At 45.9% G+C, this 21,928-nt stretch overlaps 1 protein-coding gene across 1 annotated transcript in view; it reads left to right on the top strand.

The window, feature by feature from the left end:
• The window catches only part of LOC142291716 (pinopsin-like), a 503,008-nt gene that overhangs the window by 201,218 nt on the left and 279,862 nt on the right, over positions 1–21,928 (top strand). The window contains exon 2 of the mRNA XM_075336455.1: positions 14,735–15,203. Coding sequence (XP_075192570.1) covers positions 14,837–15,203 — 367 coding nt within the window. The 5' untranslated portion in view covers positions 14,735–14,836. The remainder of the gene's footprint in view (positions 1–14,734; positions 15,204–21,928) is intronic.

The raw sequence follows: 21,928 nt of genomic DNA, 5'->3' as shown, positions 1-21,928 counted from the left end.
TTGTGTCTGAAGCTGACCTTTTCAATGGTACCATTTTTGCACAGATGCTACATTTTGTTCGCCTCATTGCATTTTGCGCAATAATTGCAGCGACCAAAATCCATAATTTTTTTATTTGGAATTTTTTTGCTACTACGCCGTTTACCATTCAGATTAATTGATTTTATATTTTGATAGATTGGGCATTTCTGAAAGCGGCAATACCAAATGTGTGTATTTTTTTTATTTTTTTAACCCTTTAATTTTCAATGAGGTGAATGGTTGGTGATTTCAACTTTTAGGTTTTTTTTATTTTTTTTACATCTTTAAAAACTTTTTTTTACTTTATTTTACTAGTAGGAGACTATAAGCAGTGGCGTAACTACCGCGGTCGCAGCGGTCGCGATCGCGACCGGGCACGGGAGGTTAGGGGCCCGGCGGCCGCCAGGCAGATCAGCAGCCAGCTCCTGTAAGTGAGAGAGGAGCTGCGCTGATCTGTCACAGACCACGCGGCCGCTATTTGACCCGCTGCCGACACCCTACTGGGTGTCAGCGGCGGCACCGGGGCCCCCTGCCTGGTGTCAGCGGCTGTGGCGTCTCCCCCGTCACCGCGCACAGTAATGATGAAGCATAGCGCGGCCGGTGCCGCGCTATGCATCACCATTCTCCCCCTGTGCGGTGACGTCACTCCCGAGCGACTGCTGTGCTGAGTGCACAGGGTGCAGGACGGGAGGACGCCGACCGCAGCACCGGGAGAACAAGCAGCGGTGAGGACACCAGCGGTGGAAGAGGAAAGTGGTGAGGACAGCAGCGGCTGGGTAACGAGGAGAGCGGTGAGGACAGCAGCAATGGAAGGAAGAGAGAGGGTGAGTACTTGTTTTTGTTTTTTTTTTTTCAATATAAGTGAATAAACGGTGGCCAGAGGCTTGGGAAGGCAGTTCTGGGGAAGCTGAATTATTATACATGAAAGCCTGGAGAGGTTGCTTTATACATGGAGGTCTGAGGAGGCTGCATTATATATGGAGGTCTGGGGAAGCTGCATTATTATAATACATGGAGGCCTGGAGAGGCTGCTTTATACATGGAGGTCTGAGGAGGCTGCATTATATATGGAGGCCTGGAGAGGCTGCTTTATACATGGAGGTCTGAGGAGGTTGCATTATATATGGAGGCCTGGAGAGGCTGCTTTATACATGGAGGTCTGAGGAGGTTGCTTTATACATGGAGGTCTGGGGAGGCTGTATTATTATACATGGAGGCCTGGAGAGGCTGCTTTATACATGGAGGCCTGGAGAGGCTGCTTTATACATGGAGGCCTGGAGAGGCTGCTTTATACATGGAGGCCTGAGGAGGCTGGGTGCATTGTTATACATGGAGGCCTGAGGAGGCTGGGTGCATTGTTATACATGGAGGCCTGGAGAGGCTGCTTTATACATGGAGGCCTGAGGAGGCTGGGTGCATTGTTATACATGGAGGCCTGAGGAGGCTGGGTGCATTGTTATACATGGAGGCCTGAGGAGACTGTCTGCATTGTTATACATGGAGGTGGTCTGGAGAGACTGGCTGCTATATTATACATGGAGGCCTGAGGAGGCTGGGTGCATTGTTATACATGGAGGCCTGGAGAAGCTGGCTGCTACATTATACATGGAGGCCTGAGGAGGCTAGGTGCATTGTTATACATGGAGGCCTGGAGAGGCTGGCTGCTATATTATACATGGGGGCCTGGAGAGGCTGGCTGCTACATTATACATGGAGGCCTGAGGAGGCTAGGTGCATTGTTATACATGATGGCCTGGAGAGGCTGGCTGCACTATTATACATGGAGGCCTGGAGAGGCTGGCAGCATGCATTATTATATATGGAGGTCTGGGGGGGCTGCATAATACAAAATGAAGGACACCTTATACATGGAATATAAGGGTGCATTATGCACGGAGGAGTATGGGGCTGCATAATGCAATATGAAGTTTTATGGGGTTGCTTTATAATACATATAGGACTATGGGGGCTACATTATAATATATGGAGGACTATGGAGGCTACCTTATACATGGACTATGGGGGTGCATTATAAAACATTGGGGACTATGTGGTGCAGTATAATATATGGAGAACTATGAGAAATTCATTATAATAATTGGAGGGCTACTTTATACATGGAGGACTATAGCGCTGTGTTATAATATATGGAGGACTATATGGTGCAGTATAATACATGGAGTACTATGGGGTGAATTATAATACATGGAGAACTATGAGAAATTCATGATAATAATTGAAGGGCTACTTTATACATAGAGGATTATGGGGTGCATTATAATATATGGAGGACTATGTGGTGCAGTATTATATATTGAGTACTATGGGGTGAATTCTAAGGCATGGAGAACTATGGGAAATGCATTATAATACATGGAGGACTATGGAAGTGTATTCTATTATATGAAGGATTATGTGGGACCCTTTATACTATATGGAAGGCAATGTTGGGTCCATTATTGTATTTGGAGAACTATATACAAGGGGGGACAAAGATACAAGCAGGGGATGGGAACGTTTTGTGCTGAGGGAAAATGGCTCTTTCCCTCAGCACCCAGCTTTCCCATGCTCTGCTATACATCTTCTCTCAGCACCCAGCTTTTCCATGCTCTGATATGGGAAAGCTGGGTGCTGAGGGAAAGATGTATAGCAGATCATGGGGAAGCAGCGTGCCGAGGACAAGATGGATATCAGAACATAGGAAAGCTGGGTGCTGATAGAGGGATTTCAGATCATGGGAAATCTGGGTGCTGTGGGTAAGAGCCAAGTGTCAGCATCATTATCCTGTACCCCGAGTGTCAGTGTCGTTATCCCGTACCCCAAGTGTCGGTGTATGTGGAGGGGGGGCCCAGATCTGAACTTTGCACCGGGGCCCATCAAACTCTAGTTACGCCACTGACAATAAGTAATAGCAATCATTCATTTCTGTTGATCACAGCTACATAGCTGAGATCACCAGAAATGCTCATTTCTTGTTACAATCAGCACTCGGCTGGCTGAAATGTACCGCCCCCGTGGAAGCAGCCGAGCTACTCAGATCCGGGTTCGCTGTGGCTCGAGGGTCTCCGGACTCGGGGGTCATGTGGCTACTCAAATGAAAAGGGAGGTATTTACAGGGGAGTTATAGTTTGTGACGCCACCTGTGGTATGTGGTAATTAGGAGTACCCGTGGGTTATTGAACGGGGCAGTAAGGTGTTGGAACCCTCCTCGGGTAGGGGATGCCCCAGGACTCGGTGAAGGGGGGAGTGCCGTGGGGATGAAGGGGTCACTCTCGTACTCACTCAGTTCATAAGCAGACACCAACAACCGGGTAAACCAAGTCTCTGGGTACTGCTGCCGCTGAGGGGAGCTCGTCCAGGTCCCGTCCTCAAGTGGTGCTGCCTGGTGGTCCGTGACCTGCCTCCTGGCATTTAGTTTAGACTTCAACTTGATGGCCCAGTAGCTTGGAACTAGCCGGGCCCCACTCCCTACTATGGCTAAGTAAGGAAGCTTGCTCTCAGGTCTCACGCTTGGGATTTTCTGGACCATTTTTGGTTGGAAAGTCCTATCCCCCTCATTGCGCTAATGCCCCGACTCTAGAGCGGGTGGGAACGGATCGTGAAGGCTCCGTTCTCCTCAGGTGAATTGTTGGATTGCCTGAAGCTACTCCCTGACCTAGGGTCCGTGTACCCCGTCGTGCCTTCATCACGGACTGGTGGTAGGGCCAGGCTGCCGGCCGTCTTACTCGACGGGTCCGAGCACCTCGCCACAATCCCCTGCGACCGGGGGTCCAACTCCTCTAGGCCCAGACCACCGTCTGCAACCTAGGCAGTTACTTCGGGAGTCCCCACTCCCAACTTCCTCTGAGCTCCTCTCAGCTCGAGGGATACTCTCCAACCTCCTTCTCCACTCACTCAACTTTACTCAACTGACTACACTTCCTTACCTCCCCTCCCTGACCCCCCCCAGATGGGCAACTCTATTCCTCTCAAGCCGTCCACTGGTGTGTCAGGTGGGTGTGGTGCAAGGTGTCTCTAGGATTTTCAGTTGCTGGTAGAGGCAACACCACTTAAGTAGGGACCCAGAACCAGAGGGAGGCGGAATACTGCACGGAAGGGCAGCTTGTGCAGTACCCTGTGATGACCTGATAGTCCTGGGGCATCACAGAAACAGGAAGTGATAGCTACAGGAGTCATCACATGACCCTGTGCCACCATAGCAACCACAGTGATCACATCACAGCACCACCGATGGAGTTGGGTAAGTGAAAATTTACTGAGGCGGGGATTTAAATCGGGATGTCACATTTTGACATCGCGATTTAAGGTGTTAACAGAACACGGGTGGATTGCGGATCCACTCGTGCCTGTGAGGAACACATGTCAGCTGTTCAAATCAGCTGACATGTGTGCGGATCACCGGCAGCTGCCCACAGCAGCCACAGGTGATTACAACTGTATAGGCTAGGACGTACCGTTATGGCCCAAAGTCGTTACGGAGTTAAAAAAAAATCAGGAAAGTCATGTAAAATGTAATTATAACCTTATACAAATACCTTTCATTAAACAATGATCCTTTTGTTTGAATAGGTCACATTAGCAAAATAATACTTGATAAAGTTACCATGGCAACACAGTGCTGTAATAAAGGATATACAAAGCACAAATCTATTGCATCCTGAGCTTTATAATAACATTTTTTAACTAAATATTTTAGATTATTTTATAAAGGTCCTATAAGAACTTGAATATGCTAATATGGAACAAAAAGATTCATAAGAAAGTTTTTTGGTTTTTTTTCTATTTTCATATTCTGTTAGTAAATAGGATAAAAACTTGTATTTTGTAACATAACTAGAGATGAGTGGACCTGTGTAAGTTCGGTTCGGCGGCTTTAGCCCAACTTTAGATAAAATTCACTTTGGGACAAGAACTTGATCTGAACCCCAATGGAAGTCACTGATTGGACAGTTCGGGTCTACGCCTACATGCAACTAGCCATAAACAGAACAATTCTGGGGGAAGGTGGGCAGGGCTTTTGTCCATATTTTTTTTTGTTTGGTGCATACTACATCAGATCACGCTGTTGTTACCGCCAGTGCGAGCCGTTCAAACCCTGCAAGTGGCTTGCACTGGGCTGAGCACCGAGTGTACCCGACCAAGCACAGCGATGCTCATGCAAGTGGTCCACATATGTAAAGCACCCAAACTCCAACCTAAACTCTGTTTTTTTGTAAAGTCTCAACAAAAGCTGAACACTGAACTTTGAGTTTGCTTATCTCTAGTCAGGGGAATGCCATCCACAGTGGCAGATCTTGCAGGACCCGTGAGCCATGGGCAGGATTGCCTAATTGACGTTTTATTTTTTGTAGACAGCTTATCAAAAAATCACGGACAGACAATGTATTTTACAGACACATTGAAAACCATTAGAAATCATTATGATTATTAGTTGAGATGAGAAGTCACATGTTTGTCCGGTTTCACCGGGTTCAGCCGGACTTTAGTTAAAAGTTTGTTTCGGGGCCCAGAATTGACCTGAACTTGTTCCCCGTCCTTGAAACTCATGTAAGATAATGGGGACGCAACCTAATGGGCTTGTGTAATGAGTATAATGGAAGTCACTGATTGGACAGCTCTCCCCCCACATACAGCCAGTCATAAAGTATTTCCAGGGCAGGGCAGGTTTATCTTTTTGGACACACAATATCTAAAAATGTTCTTTTCACCCCCAGTGTTAGCCATTCAGAGACTGCAAGTGGCTCCCACTGGGCCAAGCACCGAGCGTCCCTGAGCACCTCGATGCTCGATCAAGTTTTTCGCATATAAATAGCACCCAAGACTTTTTTTAGAAGACCGTATTTAAATTTGAGCCCCGGACACCCAGTGTTAGGTACAAACCCCTGACCTTTACATTTCAGCTTCGCTCATATATAATTATTAATGATAAACGTCTACAGCCAATAAATCTGATGTGTAGACATCAGTTGCACTTACTGTATACTGTAAAATGATGAAAATTACAGTCAAAATAATTTGTATATTTCTTCAGCTTAAAAAAGTATCATGGACTCCTTTCAATTTTTTTTACTGACGACAAAAAATTTGCCGTATTTTTAAGAACTGTCCTGGAATATCTGGACGGTTGGCAATCCAGGTCATGAGGTGACCAGTGTTGTTATTGACTGAGGTCAGAATTTCAAAGGCTATTCTCTACTCTCCCCTCACAACCTCCCAGCATTCAACACTGTTAGGCTAATTTCATACGAGCGTATAGAAAACATCTGATGTTCATTCAGAAAATGCAGACCTTTTTTCATTTAAATTTCCTCCCATATGGCACTTGTGTTTATGTGCAATAAAATGGTAGATCAAAACCATGTGTAATAATAGTAATAGTAAAGACGCCAACACCCAGCTTCAGGCTATAAGAGCCTGACCAATGAATAGGAAAAAAATGCTGGGTGAAAAAGTCAGCCTAAGTATGCTTACATGATTAGACTACTCACACACTAGACCGAGTCCTCATATTTTAGTGAAAAAAGTGGTAAATCAGTCAACAACTGGTATGCCGAGCCTGCAGGATCTCACCGGGCAGCACATTTTGAGAGATCACAGCCCCTGTCTCATGCATGTAAATAAAATGGTCATCTGACAGATGAATAACATTGGTCCATGTGTGGTTAGATTTCTCTATGGACAGCAGTTGGACCGTTCGCACTTTTGTCATGTGAACGTAGGCTTATTGGAATGCATCTGTCTGTTGGACATGATTACGATAAGGTTTCCAAATGTATAGATGTAAACAAGGCAGTCTGAATTCATTGACCACAAGCAGACACCTTAAAAATAATGGTGAATTAACGTCACATCTGCTCCTTCAGAATCTCGCGTGTGGGTGCTTACCAATCTCGCCGCCGACTCATCCTGGTGTTTGCTGGTTGGCTTTAGACGCGCACTGCGCATGACAGGAACCGTAGGAGTCTTCTGAGCATGTGCAGTGTGCATCAGAAGCCGACCACCAAACACCAGGATGAGGCGGCAGCGAGAATGGTAAGCACAAGATTCTGAAGGAGCAGACGTGACGTCACTAATGTAAATCCATGATATCACGCCCACAGGGGCGTGATACCATGGAAAGCATGCAAACGCCCATGGGCGATGCGACACCCATGGGGCTAGAGACCTATGCTATTTACATAGGGAATATGTAAGTAATAAAACGTATTTTATTACTTTAATATTACACAATATTACAAGAAAGGGATGGGTAGGAAGGGGTTAATAGCTCACACATCACCCTGCTTGTAGGTTATAACGCTTTTTTGACCTGACAGGTTCCCTTTAAACAATATCCAAATGTATTCACTGGCATCTATTACACAAGGTTATGCTACATTAAGAATGTGAAGGGAACTTTCAGCATAAATCTAAATAAATGCGGGTCAGTATGGTAGGTTTTCCGGTTTGGGGCTGCCTACCTGCTTGTACCAATCAATAACACACTTGGATGGAAAGCCTGTGTAAGGAGACTGCATTCCTACTTTATGTACCAGGCATTTTGTATGCAGGCAATTTAAATACCATGAGTTGTGCTGGCTCCATTTACTGGTTCTTGCTCATGTTTCATCCCCATGATAAAGCTCATCATTATTCCTCCTGTCTTCCAGTATCTTCTTCGGCATATAAATCATTATACAGAGTACTGATATTCCGTGAGCTGTTTGCCTCTCAACGTGTGGTACAGCGTGCACATATTTTTGATCAAATATTAAGATAAAATTATGCGTACTTGACAGTTTGATAAAACATAAATGTTAATTTTTCATGAGGTGGAGGTTTTAATATGTGTAACAAGAACTTTTTGCGTAATTAACAGTTTCTTATTTAACTACTTAACACAAAATGATGTACAAGTTCACATTCGATGCTAGCTATATTACATAGTCAGTAAGCCAGCAAATTTCTGCTATGTAATTGGATGACAGCATTAGGTAGGGACTTAAAATATGGAATTTAGCAATGTAATTTATTGAGTTGCATTCTGTAGTTTACTTATAATGAAGGTTTTATCAACAGGATATTATCACTACTTGGACTACAGCAGCTACCGGTGTGTGTGAACCCTGGTCTGACTACACCCCCTTCTATTATAAGCAGCTCACTGTCTATAGATAATGTACACACAAAGCTGTGATGTGGGTGGGGTTACCGCTCTGAACTATGCTTATGTCGCGGGCGGAGGGGGGCTGCGCTCACCACGCTCGGGTCCGGCGCTACTGCTGCTGCTGCTCGGTGGCTCGAGTGGTGGGCCGGATCCGGGAACTCGAGCGGCGCTCCTTGCGCATGAGTGAAAGGGGGTAGTTTGGTTTGGGGATTTGGTCCGTGACGCCACCCACGGGTTGCGGTGAGGTTGGGCACCACCGCTGCTATTGACGGGGATCCTGGGAGCGATGGTAGGGAGCAGCTGGGATGTTGTTTTCCCCCTCCGTGGGTAGGGGTTGGTGGTCCCGGGGCCCGGTGAAGTGACGGGGAGGCAGGGCTGGCAAGGTGCAGGGTCGTGGGGACTGCGCAGCGCGGTGCCGGAAGGCACGGTTGTACTCACTCAGCCACAAATGTACGCAAAGTCTCTGGTAAACCAAACGGCTGGATGGACGGGTCCCGCAGCCGGCTGCTGTGGCTTCTCCCGGATGGTTGGTGGTGGCTGCCTTTCCCTGCACCTTTTGTGGATGTTCAGTCCCGATGGCTTCCCACCGGTAACCCGCTCCCCAGCGAGTGTATGTGCTGGAGGAGCCCTTTTGCCCGCAGGCTCTGGCCCTTGGAACTCTAGCTGTGGCGGTAGCTGTATTTCCTTTCGTTGGTTGGACGGTTGCCTTCAATCGGGTCTTGGCTGTTAGGAAACCCCTGGGGTTCCGGTCACTGACGGATTTGACCTTATTAACGGCGACTCCAAGCCTGTTCGGGGTTGTGCTGGCTTCACTTCGCTCCCCGGTTCGGTACCGGCGGGCCACCATCCGTCCCCGGTCCTACGGTTCCGCGTTGATCTGCCTCTCCTGCAGACGGACACCACCGTCTGCCAACCTTTCTCTAAGTGCCCGGGCCACGTACCCGGACACTGTCAGTTTGCTCCTCCACTTCTACTTCACTCCTCTCACTTGAACTTCCCTAACTGCACTCGAGCTCTGCCCGAGCTTAACTGACTACTGTTTCCTGTCTCCAGGACTGTGAACTCCTCAGTGGGTGGGGCCAACCACCTGGCTCCACCCCACCTGGTGTGGACATCAGCCCCTGGAGGGAGGCAACAAGGATTTTGTGTCTGGCTGATGTGCCTGTCTCAGGGTGGGGGTGTATGTTGTAGTACCTGTGACTGAATAGGATAACTGAAGTGAGCACTAATATATATATATTATGAGTGCAAGCCAAAAAATACATACTATACAAGAATAAGGCTGCACATCAAACATAGATAATGGTATAATGCCTCAAGCATATGGAAAAATATTGGAATATACAATGAAAAATGCTACTTGCTAATTTGAACATGTGAATAATGAATTGCATACCTGCCATGAATATTTAGGAAAAAGGAGATATTTAGCAATCGCATTGATCAATGTAACTGAGCCCCAAGACCTCGTCAAGGTATATCTCTATATTGGGGTCCCTAGCTCTGTGACCCTAACTGTGTGTCATCTCATTGCAATTAAAAACTGCTGTAGGTGGAGAGGGGTAACTAAGGACTTTCTTATATAGGAGATGGAAAAAACATGGCCGAAAGGGGCGGAGCTGTGTTCACATTCAGAAAAAAACTACATATAACTGAATAGGATAACTGAAGTGAGCACTAATATATATATATATATATATATATATATATATATATATATATATATATATATATATTATGAGTGCAAGCCAAAAAATACATACTATACAAGAATAAGGCTGCACATCAAACATTGTATATTCCAATATTTTTCCATATGCTTGAGGCATTATACCATTATCTATGTTTGATGTAGTACCTGTGACGACCTGGCTAGTCCAGGGCGCCACACTTAACCTTGCATCTCAGAAGTCTGATTGTGTCATAACTGATGCACCCAGTAAACAAAGTGATACATCGTTGGAATCAGGGTCTCGTGTCCTACCTTATGTATTTTATCAGATGACCTAGAAAAACCTGGTGACAGATTGAGCGATTTTTCGTTTTTACATTTTCAATTTGTCCTCCCCTTTTTCCAAGAGACATATTTTCTCTGGCAGTATAGCCCTGTAAGAGTTTTTGCAAGATGAGCTGTACTTTTGAATGCCAACATCCATTTTATCATATGATGTAATGGTAAGCAGGAAAAAATATCTAAGTGTGGTACAATAGCAAAATCAGTAAAATTCAGCATCTGTTCTTTTTATCTATTTTTTTTTCCAGATTTCATTGTACCATAAAACTGACTTCACAATATAATTCTCCAGGTCATTACGATTATGTAGATATCAAAGACGTATAGGTTTTTTTTATTTAAGCGGTGTAAAAAAAATTCAGAAATTTTGAAAAAGAAAAAATAAAGCCATAAAGTTTTCAATTTTTGTTGGATTCTAAAGCTGCGTGAGGGCTTGGTTTTTTGCACTCTGAGCTGATGTTTATGGATATTATTTTGGGATACACACAATGTTTTTATCACTTGTTATTACCTATCAATTCTGGCAAATTCATTCTTTTTCTCGCTACGCTGTTTATTCATTAAATTAATTTATTTTATATTTTAATAGGTCCGACTTTTACAAATTCAGCTATAACAAATGTGTACTTTTGATTTTTCTTTTCTTTTAATGTGGTAAAAGAGGGGTGTTTTGAACTTTTTTATATTTCTTTAAGCATTTTTTTCTACTTTGTACTGTATTTAATAGTCCCATTAGCCGACCTGAACCGGCTTGAATCTGATCACTTGTTCTATATACAGTCATGGCCAAAAGTTTTGAGAATGCTGCAAATATTAATTTTTACAAAGTCTACTGCTTAAGTTTTTCTAATGGCAATTTGCATATACTCCAGAATGTCATAAAGAGTGATCAGCTTAACAGCAATTACTTGCAAAGTCAATATTGGCTAAGAAAATGAACTTCAACCCCCAAAACACATTTCAACATCATTGCATTCCTGCCTTAAAAGGAGCAGCTAACATTGTTTTAGTGATTGTTCCATTACACAGGTGTGGGTGTTGATGAGGACAGGGCTGGCGATCAATCAGTTATGATTAAGTAAGAATGACACCACTGGACACTTTAAAAGGAGGCTGGTGCTTGGTATCATTGTTTGTCTTTAGTTAACCATGGTTATCTCTAAAGAAACACGTGCAGCCATCATTGCTCTGCACAAAAATGGCCTAACAGGGAAGAGTATCACAGCTACAAAGATTGCACCTCAGTCAACAATCTATCGCATCATCAAGAACTTCAAGGAGAGAGCTTCCATTGTTGCCAAAAAGGCTCCAGGGCGCCCAAGAAGGACCAGCAAACGCCAGGACCGTATCTTAAAACTGTTTCAGCTGCGGGATCGGACTACCAGCAGTGCCGAGCTAGCTCAGCAATGGCAGCAGGCTTGTGTGAGTGCTTCTGCACGCACTGTGAGGTGGAGACTGCTTGAGCAGGACCTGGTTTCAAGGAGGGCAGCAAAGAAGCCGCTTCTCTCCAGAAAAAACATCAGGGACCGACTGATATTCTGCAAAAGGTACAGGGAGTGGACTGCTGAGGACTGGGGTAAAGTCATTTTCTCAGATGAATCCCCTTTTCGATTGTTTGGGACATCTGGAAAACAGCTTATTAGGAGAAGTCCACCACCAGTCTTGTCTCATGCCAACTGTTAAGCATCCTGAAACGATTCATGTGTAGGGTTGCTTCTCCGCCAAGGGAATCGGCTCACTCACAGTCTTGCCTTAAAAATACAGCCATGAATAAAGAATGGTACCGGAATGTCCTCCAAGAGTAACTTCTCCCAACTGTCCAAGAGCAGTTTGGCGCCCAACAATGCCTTTTCCAGCATGATGGAGCACCTTGCCATAAAGCAAAGGTGATCACTAAATGGCTCATGGAACAAAACATAGAGATTTTGGGTCCATGGCCTGGAAACTCCCCAGATCTTAATCCCATTGAGAACTTGTGGGCAATCATCAAGAGACGGGTGGACAAACAAAAACCAACAAATTCTGGCAAAATGCAAGCATTGCTTATGCAAGAATGGACAGCTATCAGTCAGGATTTGGTCCAGAAGTTGATTGAGAGCATGTCAGGGAGAATTGCAGAGGTCCTGAAGAAGAACGGTCAACACTGCAAATATTGACTTGCTGCATTAACTCATTCTTACTGTCAATATAACCTTTTGGTACTCATAATATGATTGCAATTATATTTCTGTATTTGATGTAAACATCAGACAAACACAATTAAAAACCAGAGGGCAACAGATCATGTGAAAATATAATTTTGGTGTCATTCTCAAAACTTTTGGCCATGACTGTACTGCAATGCCACAGCAGTGCTGTATATAGAAGAAATTACACAGTATCCTATGAACTCCAGCCACGACCTGACTTTCATAGGAGTACTGAGATGACAGACAAAGGGGTCATCAGCTAATCTCTGACTGTCTTGAGAACTCACCGGTGTCCTGCAATCACGTCATGGAAGCACTGAGAAAGGGTCAAAACTGAACATTCCCTGCCGACACGAGTTAAATGCTGCTGTCAGATTGACAGCAGCATTTAACAACTTAATACTCTTGGCTATTAGAGACACATGTTGGCTGATCAAAGGCAGAGAGACGCCCCATGACATACATTGCATATAATAGGTCGTTAAGGAGTTAAATTGACAGGTTGTCAATGCGAACATGCACCTGCTTCTATTGGCTTCATATGAAGCAATTGGAGTGCACAGATGTGATACCATGGTAGCTAGGGGTCTGTTGAAAGCCCCTTGCTGCATCTTGGTACTTCTGTGAAGCCTAGCCACAGGCTAAGCTTCACTTAGAACCATGATTTTCATGAGATAATGCAATACAATTACACTGTAGTATATAGTATAATCAGTCAGGCCATTGCAGGTTTGAATCACTTAAGGATATTAAAAATAAGTTTGTAAACATAAAAATAAGTTTTTAAAAATTTGAATCTCTCCACCTTTTCCCTCACTGAAAAAAGAAAAGGAAAAAATAAAAAATAATAAACATATTTGGTGTTGCTGCTTCTATAAAATTCGGTTCTTTCAAAATTTCAAATTAATTTCTCCCAAAAGTAAACGTCATCACAAGAAAACAATTCAAACCACCAGAATTCTGTTTTTCCTGTCTCTGCACTTACACCAAAGAATGCAGTAAGAAGTGGTCAAAACTTCATATGTCTTAAAATGGTATCTATAAAACCATCAACCTAACACAAAAACAAATTCTTTACTCAACTCCACTCCACTTTGGCAAAAAGGAACACTTTACATGTCTTGAAATATGGCAACAAAAAACATTTTTTACAAACTTTAATAAAAACATAAAATTGATTTAACCGATCGGTAAATGCCATGAAGGGAGAGAAAAAAAAATCAAAATTCCACAGTTGTGTTTTTTTTACTTTGGATACACCCCTAAAAATGCAATAATAGTGGATTTAAATATTGTATTTACCCCTTTTTATATATGTGTATATATATATATATATATATATATATATATACATATATATATCCTGTATATCCTATATACAGCATAAGCTCATACACAGCCCATTGTATACAGCATGAGCTCACACATAGCCTCACTAAATAAAACATGAGCCCACACATAGCCCCACTCAATATAGAAAGCCTACACTCAGACCCACTATATACAGTATTAGCCCACATACAGCCCCCTGTATACAGTATGAGCCCACACATAGCCCCCTATATACAGTGTCAGATTTAAAATAGTCCCCTGCAGACAGTATGATCCCCCACATAGCCCTATAAACAGTATTAGCCCTCACATAGTCCCCTATAGGCAGTATTAGCCCCTTATAGACACTATTAGCCCTCACATAGCACCCTATACACAGTATTAGCCCAACATAGCACCCTTTAGACAGCATAAGCCCTCACATAGCTTCCTATAAAGCAGCATGCATAGAAAAAAAACAACCACACAGAAAATTAAAACGCATACTCACCTTGCTCCCGTTTCTGAGTGGTAGCATCCTTTTCTGCTTCAAATCCGATGCAGTTGTTAAAATGAAGCTTAAAGGAAAACTTTCACATTCGCACATATCAAAAACTTATGTAATCCGCACATAAGTATATCAATAAAGTTTTGTCAAAGCCAAATGACAGGAAGTATCAAAAACAGAGCAGCTTTATTTAAATCATGACTCACCAACAAGAAACAAAAACGTAGCATCAAAAACTAGATAAAAATGCATGAAAAAAAATGAAAAGTAATCTAATTTACATAATATGTACAGAAATAGTGCAACATCAAAAGCTCACTAAAAGCTCATCGTGGGAAAGTAGCCTATAATGTATAACTTATGCATCCTATATCTTTATCTAATTCGTAAATTCCCTGTAATCATTTATAAGTATAATTTCAGTCATAGAAGAATACATAAGTTTACATTTGTATAATGAACTTTCACCAGAATGTTCTGTAATTAGAAAATAAAGTGATTGAAAAGTCACTTTACTAACTGTTACATTTATTTTCCTTTTGTAGGTCGCTAATTATCAAGATTTTATTAACCTAAAGGTGAACGGAAGACACATTCATAACCACCCTGGCTTATGGAGGCTCAGACCACAATTAATCATATCTGCAATGATGTCTGACATAAACACGAACTGGACATCAAATAATACCTCTGAAACCTCTTTGTCGTTCTTGGACAATGATGAGTCCCAATCTCAAGGACCGGTGTTGTCTAGAACGGGACACACAGTGGTAGCTGTTTTCCTTGGATTTATCCTCGTCTTTGGCTTTCTTAACAATTTCATAGTGTTAGTTCTATTCTGCAAGTTTAAAACCCTAAGAACTCCGGTCAATATGATGTTATTAAACATAAGCATCAGTGATATGCTCGTCTGCATATCTGGTACAACATTGAGTTTTACCTCCAGTATTCAAGGTCAATGGATCGGTGGAGAATATGGCTGTCAATGGTATGGCTTTGTCAATTCCTGTTTTGGTAAGTACATTATCTACATATTATCTGATAGCCGGCTGAGCCTGTCTTTTCCTGTCAGTATTAGTTTACATTTTTATACACACCAGAACCCACTGACCTCAGTTGAGTTTTCTTGGCCTAGTATTGGTGGACATCTTTTCTATTCTATTGAAAAACATGGGGATTGAATCACTATGTGCATTTTTTTTAACAAACTTTTATTTTTGTCTGTGGAATTCTTTATGATTTTTTTGTGCCAAATTCTTAAAAATGGTGTACGCTAGTTATTATTGCACCAAATTAAAGACACATTTTTAAGTTTTGTTTTTTTTTTGTCTTTTTAGGGTATAAAAGTTGTGTGATCTCCTAAAGTGTCGCTCGTTAGGCTATGTGCGCACTAGAAATGTGAAGTTTCTCAAGAAAATTTCTTGAGAAACTTCTGCCAGTGAAAGATTTCCGGACCTGCGGAAAAATCCGCACCAAATCCGCATGCGGTTTTGCCGCGGATTTACCGCGGATTTACCGCGGATTTACCGCAGGTTTGTCCCTGCAATAAATAATAAAGATAATCGATAGACAGATAATGGATAGAGGGAAAGATGGATAGATGAATAGATGAATAGATAGATAGAGGGATAGATAGATAGATGAATAGATGAATAGATAGATAGATAGAGGGATAGATGGATAGATAGATAGAGGGATAGATGGATGGATAGATAGATAGATAGATAGATAGAGGGATAGATAGATAGAGGGATAGATAGATAGAGGGATAGATGAGAAAAACCTATATAATGTTCCACCTCCCTGCATTTTCTAAGCTGGCACCCTTTAGTGACTTTCATGTGGCACTAAAGGGTGCTTAGCCTTGTATTTAGCCATAAAATAAATAAATAATTTAAAAAAAACGACGTGAGGTCCCCACATTTTTTGTAGCCAGCTAGGGTAAAGCAGACGGCTGCAGCCTGCAGACCACCGCTGGCAGCTTCACCTTGGCTGATAATCCAAAACAGTGGGCACCCCACGCTGTTATTTTAAATTATATAAATAATTTAAAACAAAAAACGTGCGGTCCCCCCCATATTGGATCACCAGCCAAGGTAATGCGGACAGCTGGGGTCTGATATTCTCAGACTAGGGAGGTCCACTGTTATTGGACACTCCCCAGCCTAAAAATAGCAGGCTACAGCCGCCCCAGAAGTGGCGCATCCATTAGACGTGCCAATCCTGGCGCTTTGCCCCAGCTCATCCCGCGCCCTGGTGCGTTGGCAAACGGGGTAATATATGGGGTTGATGCCAGATGTGTAATGTCACCTGGCATCAAGCCCTGGGGTTGGTGAGGTCAGGCGTCTATCAGATACCCGACATCACCAACCCAGTCAGTAATAATTAAAAAATAGACAACAAAAAATGTTTTATTTGAAAAAACACTCCCCAAAACATTCCCTCTTTAACCAATTTATTGAAAAGAGCACAATCAATTCCACGTCCGGCATAATCCAATAAGGGGGGGGGGCACGGCGATCCATACCATAGTCGCTGTCCCAGTCAATGAAGAACAGAATGTTCCCCATTGGCTGGGAGAGAAATGCAGTGACCTGAGCTAACATCATAAGGTCAGCTCAGGTCACTGCAGGGGATGACGAGCGCTGCCATCAGGAGCATAGATGAGATCATTACCTTCTGTGATCATCTCCTGTACTGCTGACGTCAGCGCTGTCACTGACTTCTATGCCCGCCGCGTTGTCAGAAGTATCGCGAGAGCCCGTGACGTCACCGCTAGTGACAGTCTCGGGCCGCTCGCGAGACGGGCATAGACAGCAGTGACCGCGGTGACGTCAGGAGGCAGGAGATCGTCACAGCAGGTGATGATCTCACCTCCTGACAGCAGCGATCGTCATCCCCGCGGCTCCCAGCACTGCAGGATGTCAGTGTCTGCCTGCGCTGCCGCGTGACAGGCTGCTGACACTGCGGGCAGACACTGACACTGCAGTGCAGGCAGCCGCGAGGCCGGAGCAGGACACAGACTGCACGGGCACCTGGAGGTCGCACGGAAGTGCTTCTGTGCGGCGTCCAGGGAGTGTGACGTTTGTGTTTACTCTGCTCCGCTTCCTCTTCTGTCATAATGACATCGCTTCCTGCAAAACTGCAGGCAGCGATGAGCATTCCCGCAGGTAATTCGCGGCTATTCCGGTGGTATACCGCACATCATTGCTACCTGCGGAATACCCCCGGAATACCGCAGGTACCTGCGGAAATTAATGGACATGCACATTTTCTCAAGAAAGTTTCTCGAGAAATTCTTCTCGCGGAAATTTCTTGAGAAAAATCCGCACAAGTGCGCACAGCTTTTTTTTTTTTTTCATAGAAATTGCTGGGAAATGTCTGCACAAAGATTGCAGACATTTCTCAAGAAATTTCCGCGGCAAATCCGCGGGTAAATCCGCGGGTAAAAAGCTCTAGTGCGCACATAGCCTAAGTGTTCAAATGCGCAAAAATTAAACAAGACTACTTTGGTACTGATTTAAAGAACAACTGTGTTTACCCAAAAATAAGACACTGTCTTATATTTTTTTTTGCTCCGAAAAATGCGCTAGGGCTTATTCTCGTGGTAGGGCTTATTTTTGTGGAAACTTGTTTGGAAAACGCTTACCCCCAAAAAATGCAGATCCCCCTTACCAGGAGAGTCCTACTTAGCCGACCCGGAAGTCTGCGTCGCTCTCAGGTCCTCCTGCAACCTTTGGTGGGTGCTCCCAGCAGGTATGCTGCATGCCATCCTCCCCTGCTTCTGGCTGACACACACACACATCAGATCGCACACACACACACTCGCCATATTCGGCAATACCGATTGCTTCCGGTCTGCAGAGGATACTAGGATGCAGTGCAGTGGACTACAGGGAACTGCGGTGGAATGCATAGAGGACTTGCAGGTGGAACACATCGATGCGTTCCACTGCCAGGTCCTCCATGTGTTTTACCGCAGATCCTTGTGCTCCACTGCACTGTGTCCCAGGTCTTTATGCCAGCCAGAAGCAATCGGTATCACCGGATATGTGTTAGGACCAGGTGGACGGGTAGGCCCAGGAGGTGGATCCACTGGGCTGAACACCTCACCAAGGGAAAGGTGCCCGGTAGCCAGAGCACTACAGGTAGAAGGACAGTCCGTTCAGAAGAGTGGAGTGAAGAAGTCCCTGGAACCACGGAGTCTCTGAAGGTAGTCCGGGTGACGGAGCTCAGGTTCGGAGGCCGAGATGATGTCAGGCAGAGTCCGGAACCAGCTGAGTGAGGAGGTCGGTCACCACACGGATACAGGGATCGGAGATGGTATGGACTGACGAGATGGCAGACAGTCACCGTTCGGGGATTCGGGAATCGTCAGGACCGGTTGGCGAGACAGGAGCGACTCTACAAGAGAGATAGGTAAGTATGGAACAAGACACAGGGAGACCTGACTCCTAGCTTAGCAAACACGAAGAACAGGCCCCGCCCACTTGGAAAGGATCCCCCTATGTACCCTGTACCTGATTCTTCAATATCCTGTTGGAGGACACTGGCCCTTTAAGAGAGGGTCAATGACCGCGCGCGCGCCCTAATGTGCATGCGCGAGGCCCGGGTGCCAGAAGCCAGAGCAGGGAGCGGTGCACAGGAGGCAGGAGTGCCGGGCTGGCTCAGCGTTGCCAACGGGCGCCGAGAGCGGGGACCGGGCTGCCTGGAGACCGCAGGTGATGGGGCATGGAGGCTGTGGAGCGGGGGACCGGGAAGCATGGCATGGGAGCGACGGAGCGTGACATGAGAGCGGGGAAGCATGGCAGGGGAGCCGGGGAGCATGGCAGGGGAGCCGGGGAGCATGGCAGAGGAGCCGGGGAGCGTGACAGTACCCCCTCCCTCACGCCCCCCTCCCCGCAACCGGGACAGGAAGGCACGTATCAGGGGAGTACCCACATTCTCCCGGGGTTCCCAGGACCTATCCTCAGGACCATACCCAGCCCAGTCCACCAGGAAGAACTGTCAGCCCCGCACGGTCTTCATAGCCACGATATCCCTTACCGCATAGATGTCATCATCAGCAATAGGAGGAGGAGCAGAACCGGCAGCAGCGGAGAAGGGACCAAGGACAACCGGTTTGAGCAGGGAGACGTGGAAGGAGTTGGGGATTCTCATCGTGGCTTGGAGCTGCAGCTTGTAGGAGACCTCATTTATTTTGCCGATGACTTTAAACGGCCCGATGTAGCGAGGACCCAGCTTGTACGATGGTAGCTTCAATCGGACGTACTTGGAAGCAAGCCAGACCAGATCTCCTGGAGAGAAACACGGAGGATCCAGACGCCTCTTGTCTGCGTGTCTCTTCATCCGCAGGGAAGCACGTCCAAGGGACGTCTTGACAGAGTCCCAAATCATTGTAAAGTCACGGACTACAGCATCAGCAGCAGGGACATCCGAGGAAGAAGATACAGGTAATGGGACGGAAGGCTGAAGTCCGTAAACGACATGGAAGGGAGAGCTGGAGGAGGACTCACTGACGTGGTGGCTATGGGAGAATTCAGCCCAAGGAAGAAGCGTGGACCAGTCGTCGTGATGGGTATTAACGTAGTGACGCAAGAAGGAGGTCAGGATCTGATTGACTCGTTCCACTTGGCCATTCGACTGAGGATGGTAGGCTGAAGAAAAGTCCAGAGCCACTCCCAGATGTTTGCAGAGGGCCCTCCAGAAGCGGGAGGTAAACTGAGTTCCTCTGTCGGACACAATGTGTGATGGAAAGCCATGCAACCGGAAGATGTGCTGTATGTAGGCGTCAGCGAGTTCCTGGGCAGAGGGCAGTCCAGCCACAGGGACGAAATGAGCCATTTTGGAGAACCGATCCACCACGACCCATATGACTGTAATAAAGTCCATTGCAATGTGTTGCCACAGAACGGAGGGAATAGGCAGCGGCAGAAGGCGACCATATGGCAGGTGTTTGGGCGTCTTGTTCCGGGCACAAGAGGAGCAGGCTGAGACAAAAGACGCGACGTCCGTGCGAAGGGATGGCCACCAGTAGTGATGTACAATTGTACTCCATGTTCTCTTCTGACCAGCATAGCCGGCTATTTTCGAGGCATGGCCCCATTGCAACACTTTTTGTCTGTCAGTCTCAGAGACATAGGTCTTCCCGGGCGGTATCTGGGCCAGAGTGACAGGAGCCACCGGAATGATTTTACTTGGGCAGATGATGGGCTGGGATGTCTCCTCCTCCTGTTCCATGGGCATGAATGACCTGGACAAGGCATCTGCTCGCACAGTCTTATCCGCGGGCCGAAAATGGAGCTGAAAATCGAACCTGGCAAAGAACAAGGACCACCTGGCTTGTCGTGGGTTCAGTCGCTGAGCAGACCGCAGGTATTCCAGGTTCTTGTGGTCCGTGTAAATGATCACGGGGTACACTGCTCCCTCCAGAAGGTAACGCCATTCCTCCAGAGCCAGTGTGACTGCTAAGAGCTCTCGGTCACCGATGGTGTAGTTGCGTTCAGGCACTGAGAAGCTCTTGGAGTAGAAACCGCAAGTAACCATCTTCCCGAAGGAGGACTTCTGCATGAGCACTGCTCCGGCTCCAGAGGAGGAGGCATCCACCTCCAAGGTGAACTGTCGGTTTAACTCAGGACGGTGGAGCACAGGAGAGGAAGCAAATGCCTGTTTCAGGGAGCCAAACGCGGCATCGGCAGCAGGTGACCAGTCCTTTGGATTAGCCCCCTTCTTGGTCAAGGCGGAGAGAGGCGCAGTCAGGGCAGAGAAGTGCGGGATGAACTGACGGTAATAGTTTGCAAATCCAAGAAACCGTTGAATTGCCTTCAGTCCGGAAGGAGGGGGCCAGTTGAGAATGGAAGAGACCTTCTCTGGGTCCATCTGCAGGCCGGTATCGGAGATTATGTAACCCAGGAAGGGAAGAGAAGACTGCTCGAAGACACACTTCTCGTACTTGGCGCACAGACGATTCTCTCTCAGTCTTTGTAGCACCAGCTGCACGTTCTCTCTGTGGGTCTGGAGGTCCGGAGAGAAGACCAGGATGTCATCCAGATATACCACCACACAGACGTAGAGACGGTCCCGGAACACGTCGTTCACCAATTCTTGAAAGACTGCTGGTGCGTTACACAGGCCGAAGGGCATCACACAATACTCGTAGTGCCCATCGCGAGTATTGAATGCGGTCTTCCATTCGTCCCCAGAGCGGATGCGGACCAGGTTGTAGGCACCCCGAAGATCCAACTTGGTAAACACACGAGCTCCTCTAAGCCGATCAAACAATTCGGGGATGAGCGGCAGGGGGTATTTATTTTTTACGGTGATTTGGTTCAATCCCCGGTAGTCAATGCATGGGCGCAGGTCGCCCTCTTTCTTCTTAACGAAGAAGAAGCCTGCTCCAGCAGGAGAGGAGGATCTCCGGATGAATCCCCTTGCCAGGTTCTCAGTGATATAGGCAGACATGGCTCTTGTTTCAGCAGGGGACAAAGGATATATCCGTCCTCGAGGTGGTGTAGTTCCCGGTAGTAGGTCGATGGCACAGTCGTAAGGACGATGTGGCGGCAGTACCTCTGACTCCTTTTTATCAAAGACGTCCGCGAAGGACCAATAGGCCGAAGGCAGTCCTGGTAGGGACTCCGGAACCGGAGGTCGTCGGATGGGCTGTATAGACTTCAGGCAGTTCTCGTGGCAAGAGGAGCCCCATCGGGTAATTTCACCAGTACGCCAGCTGACCGACAGTT

This window comes from Anomaloglossus baeobatrachus, chromosome 2 (genome assembly GCF_048569485.1).
Source record: "Anomaloglossus baeobatrachus isolate aAnoBae1 chromosome 2, aAnoBae1.hap1, whole genome shotgun sequence".
NCBI lineage: Eukaryota > Metazoa > Chordata > Amphibia > Anura > Aromobatidae > Anomaloglossus > Anomaloglossus baeobatrachus.
This window is presented reverse-complemented; position numbering and strand designations above follow the sequence as displayed.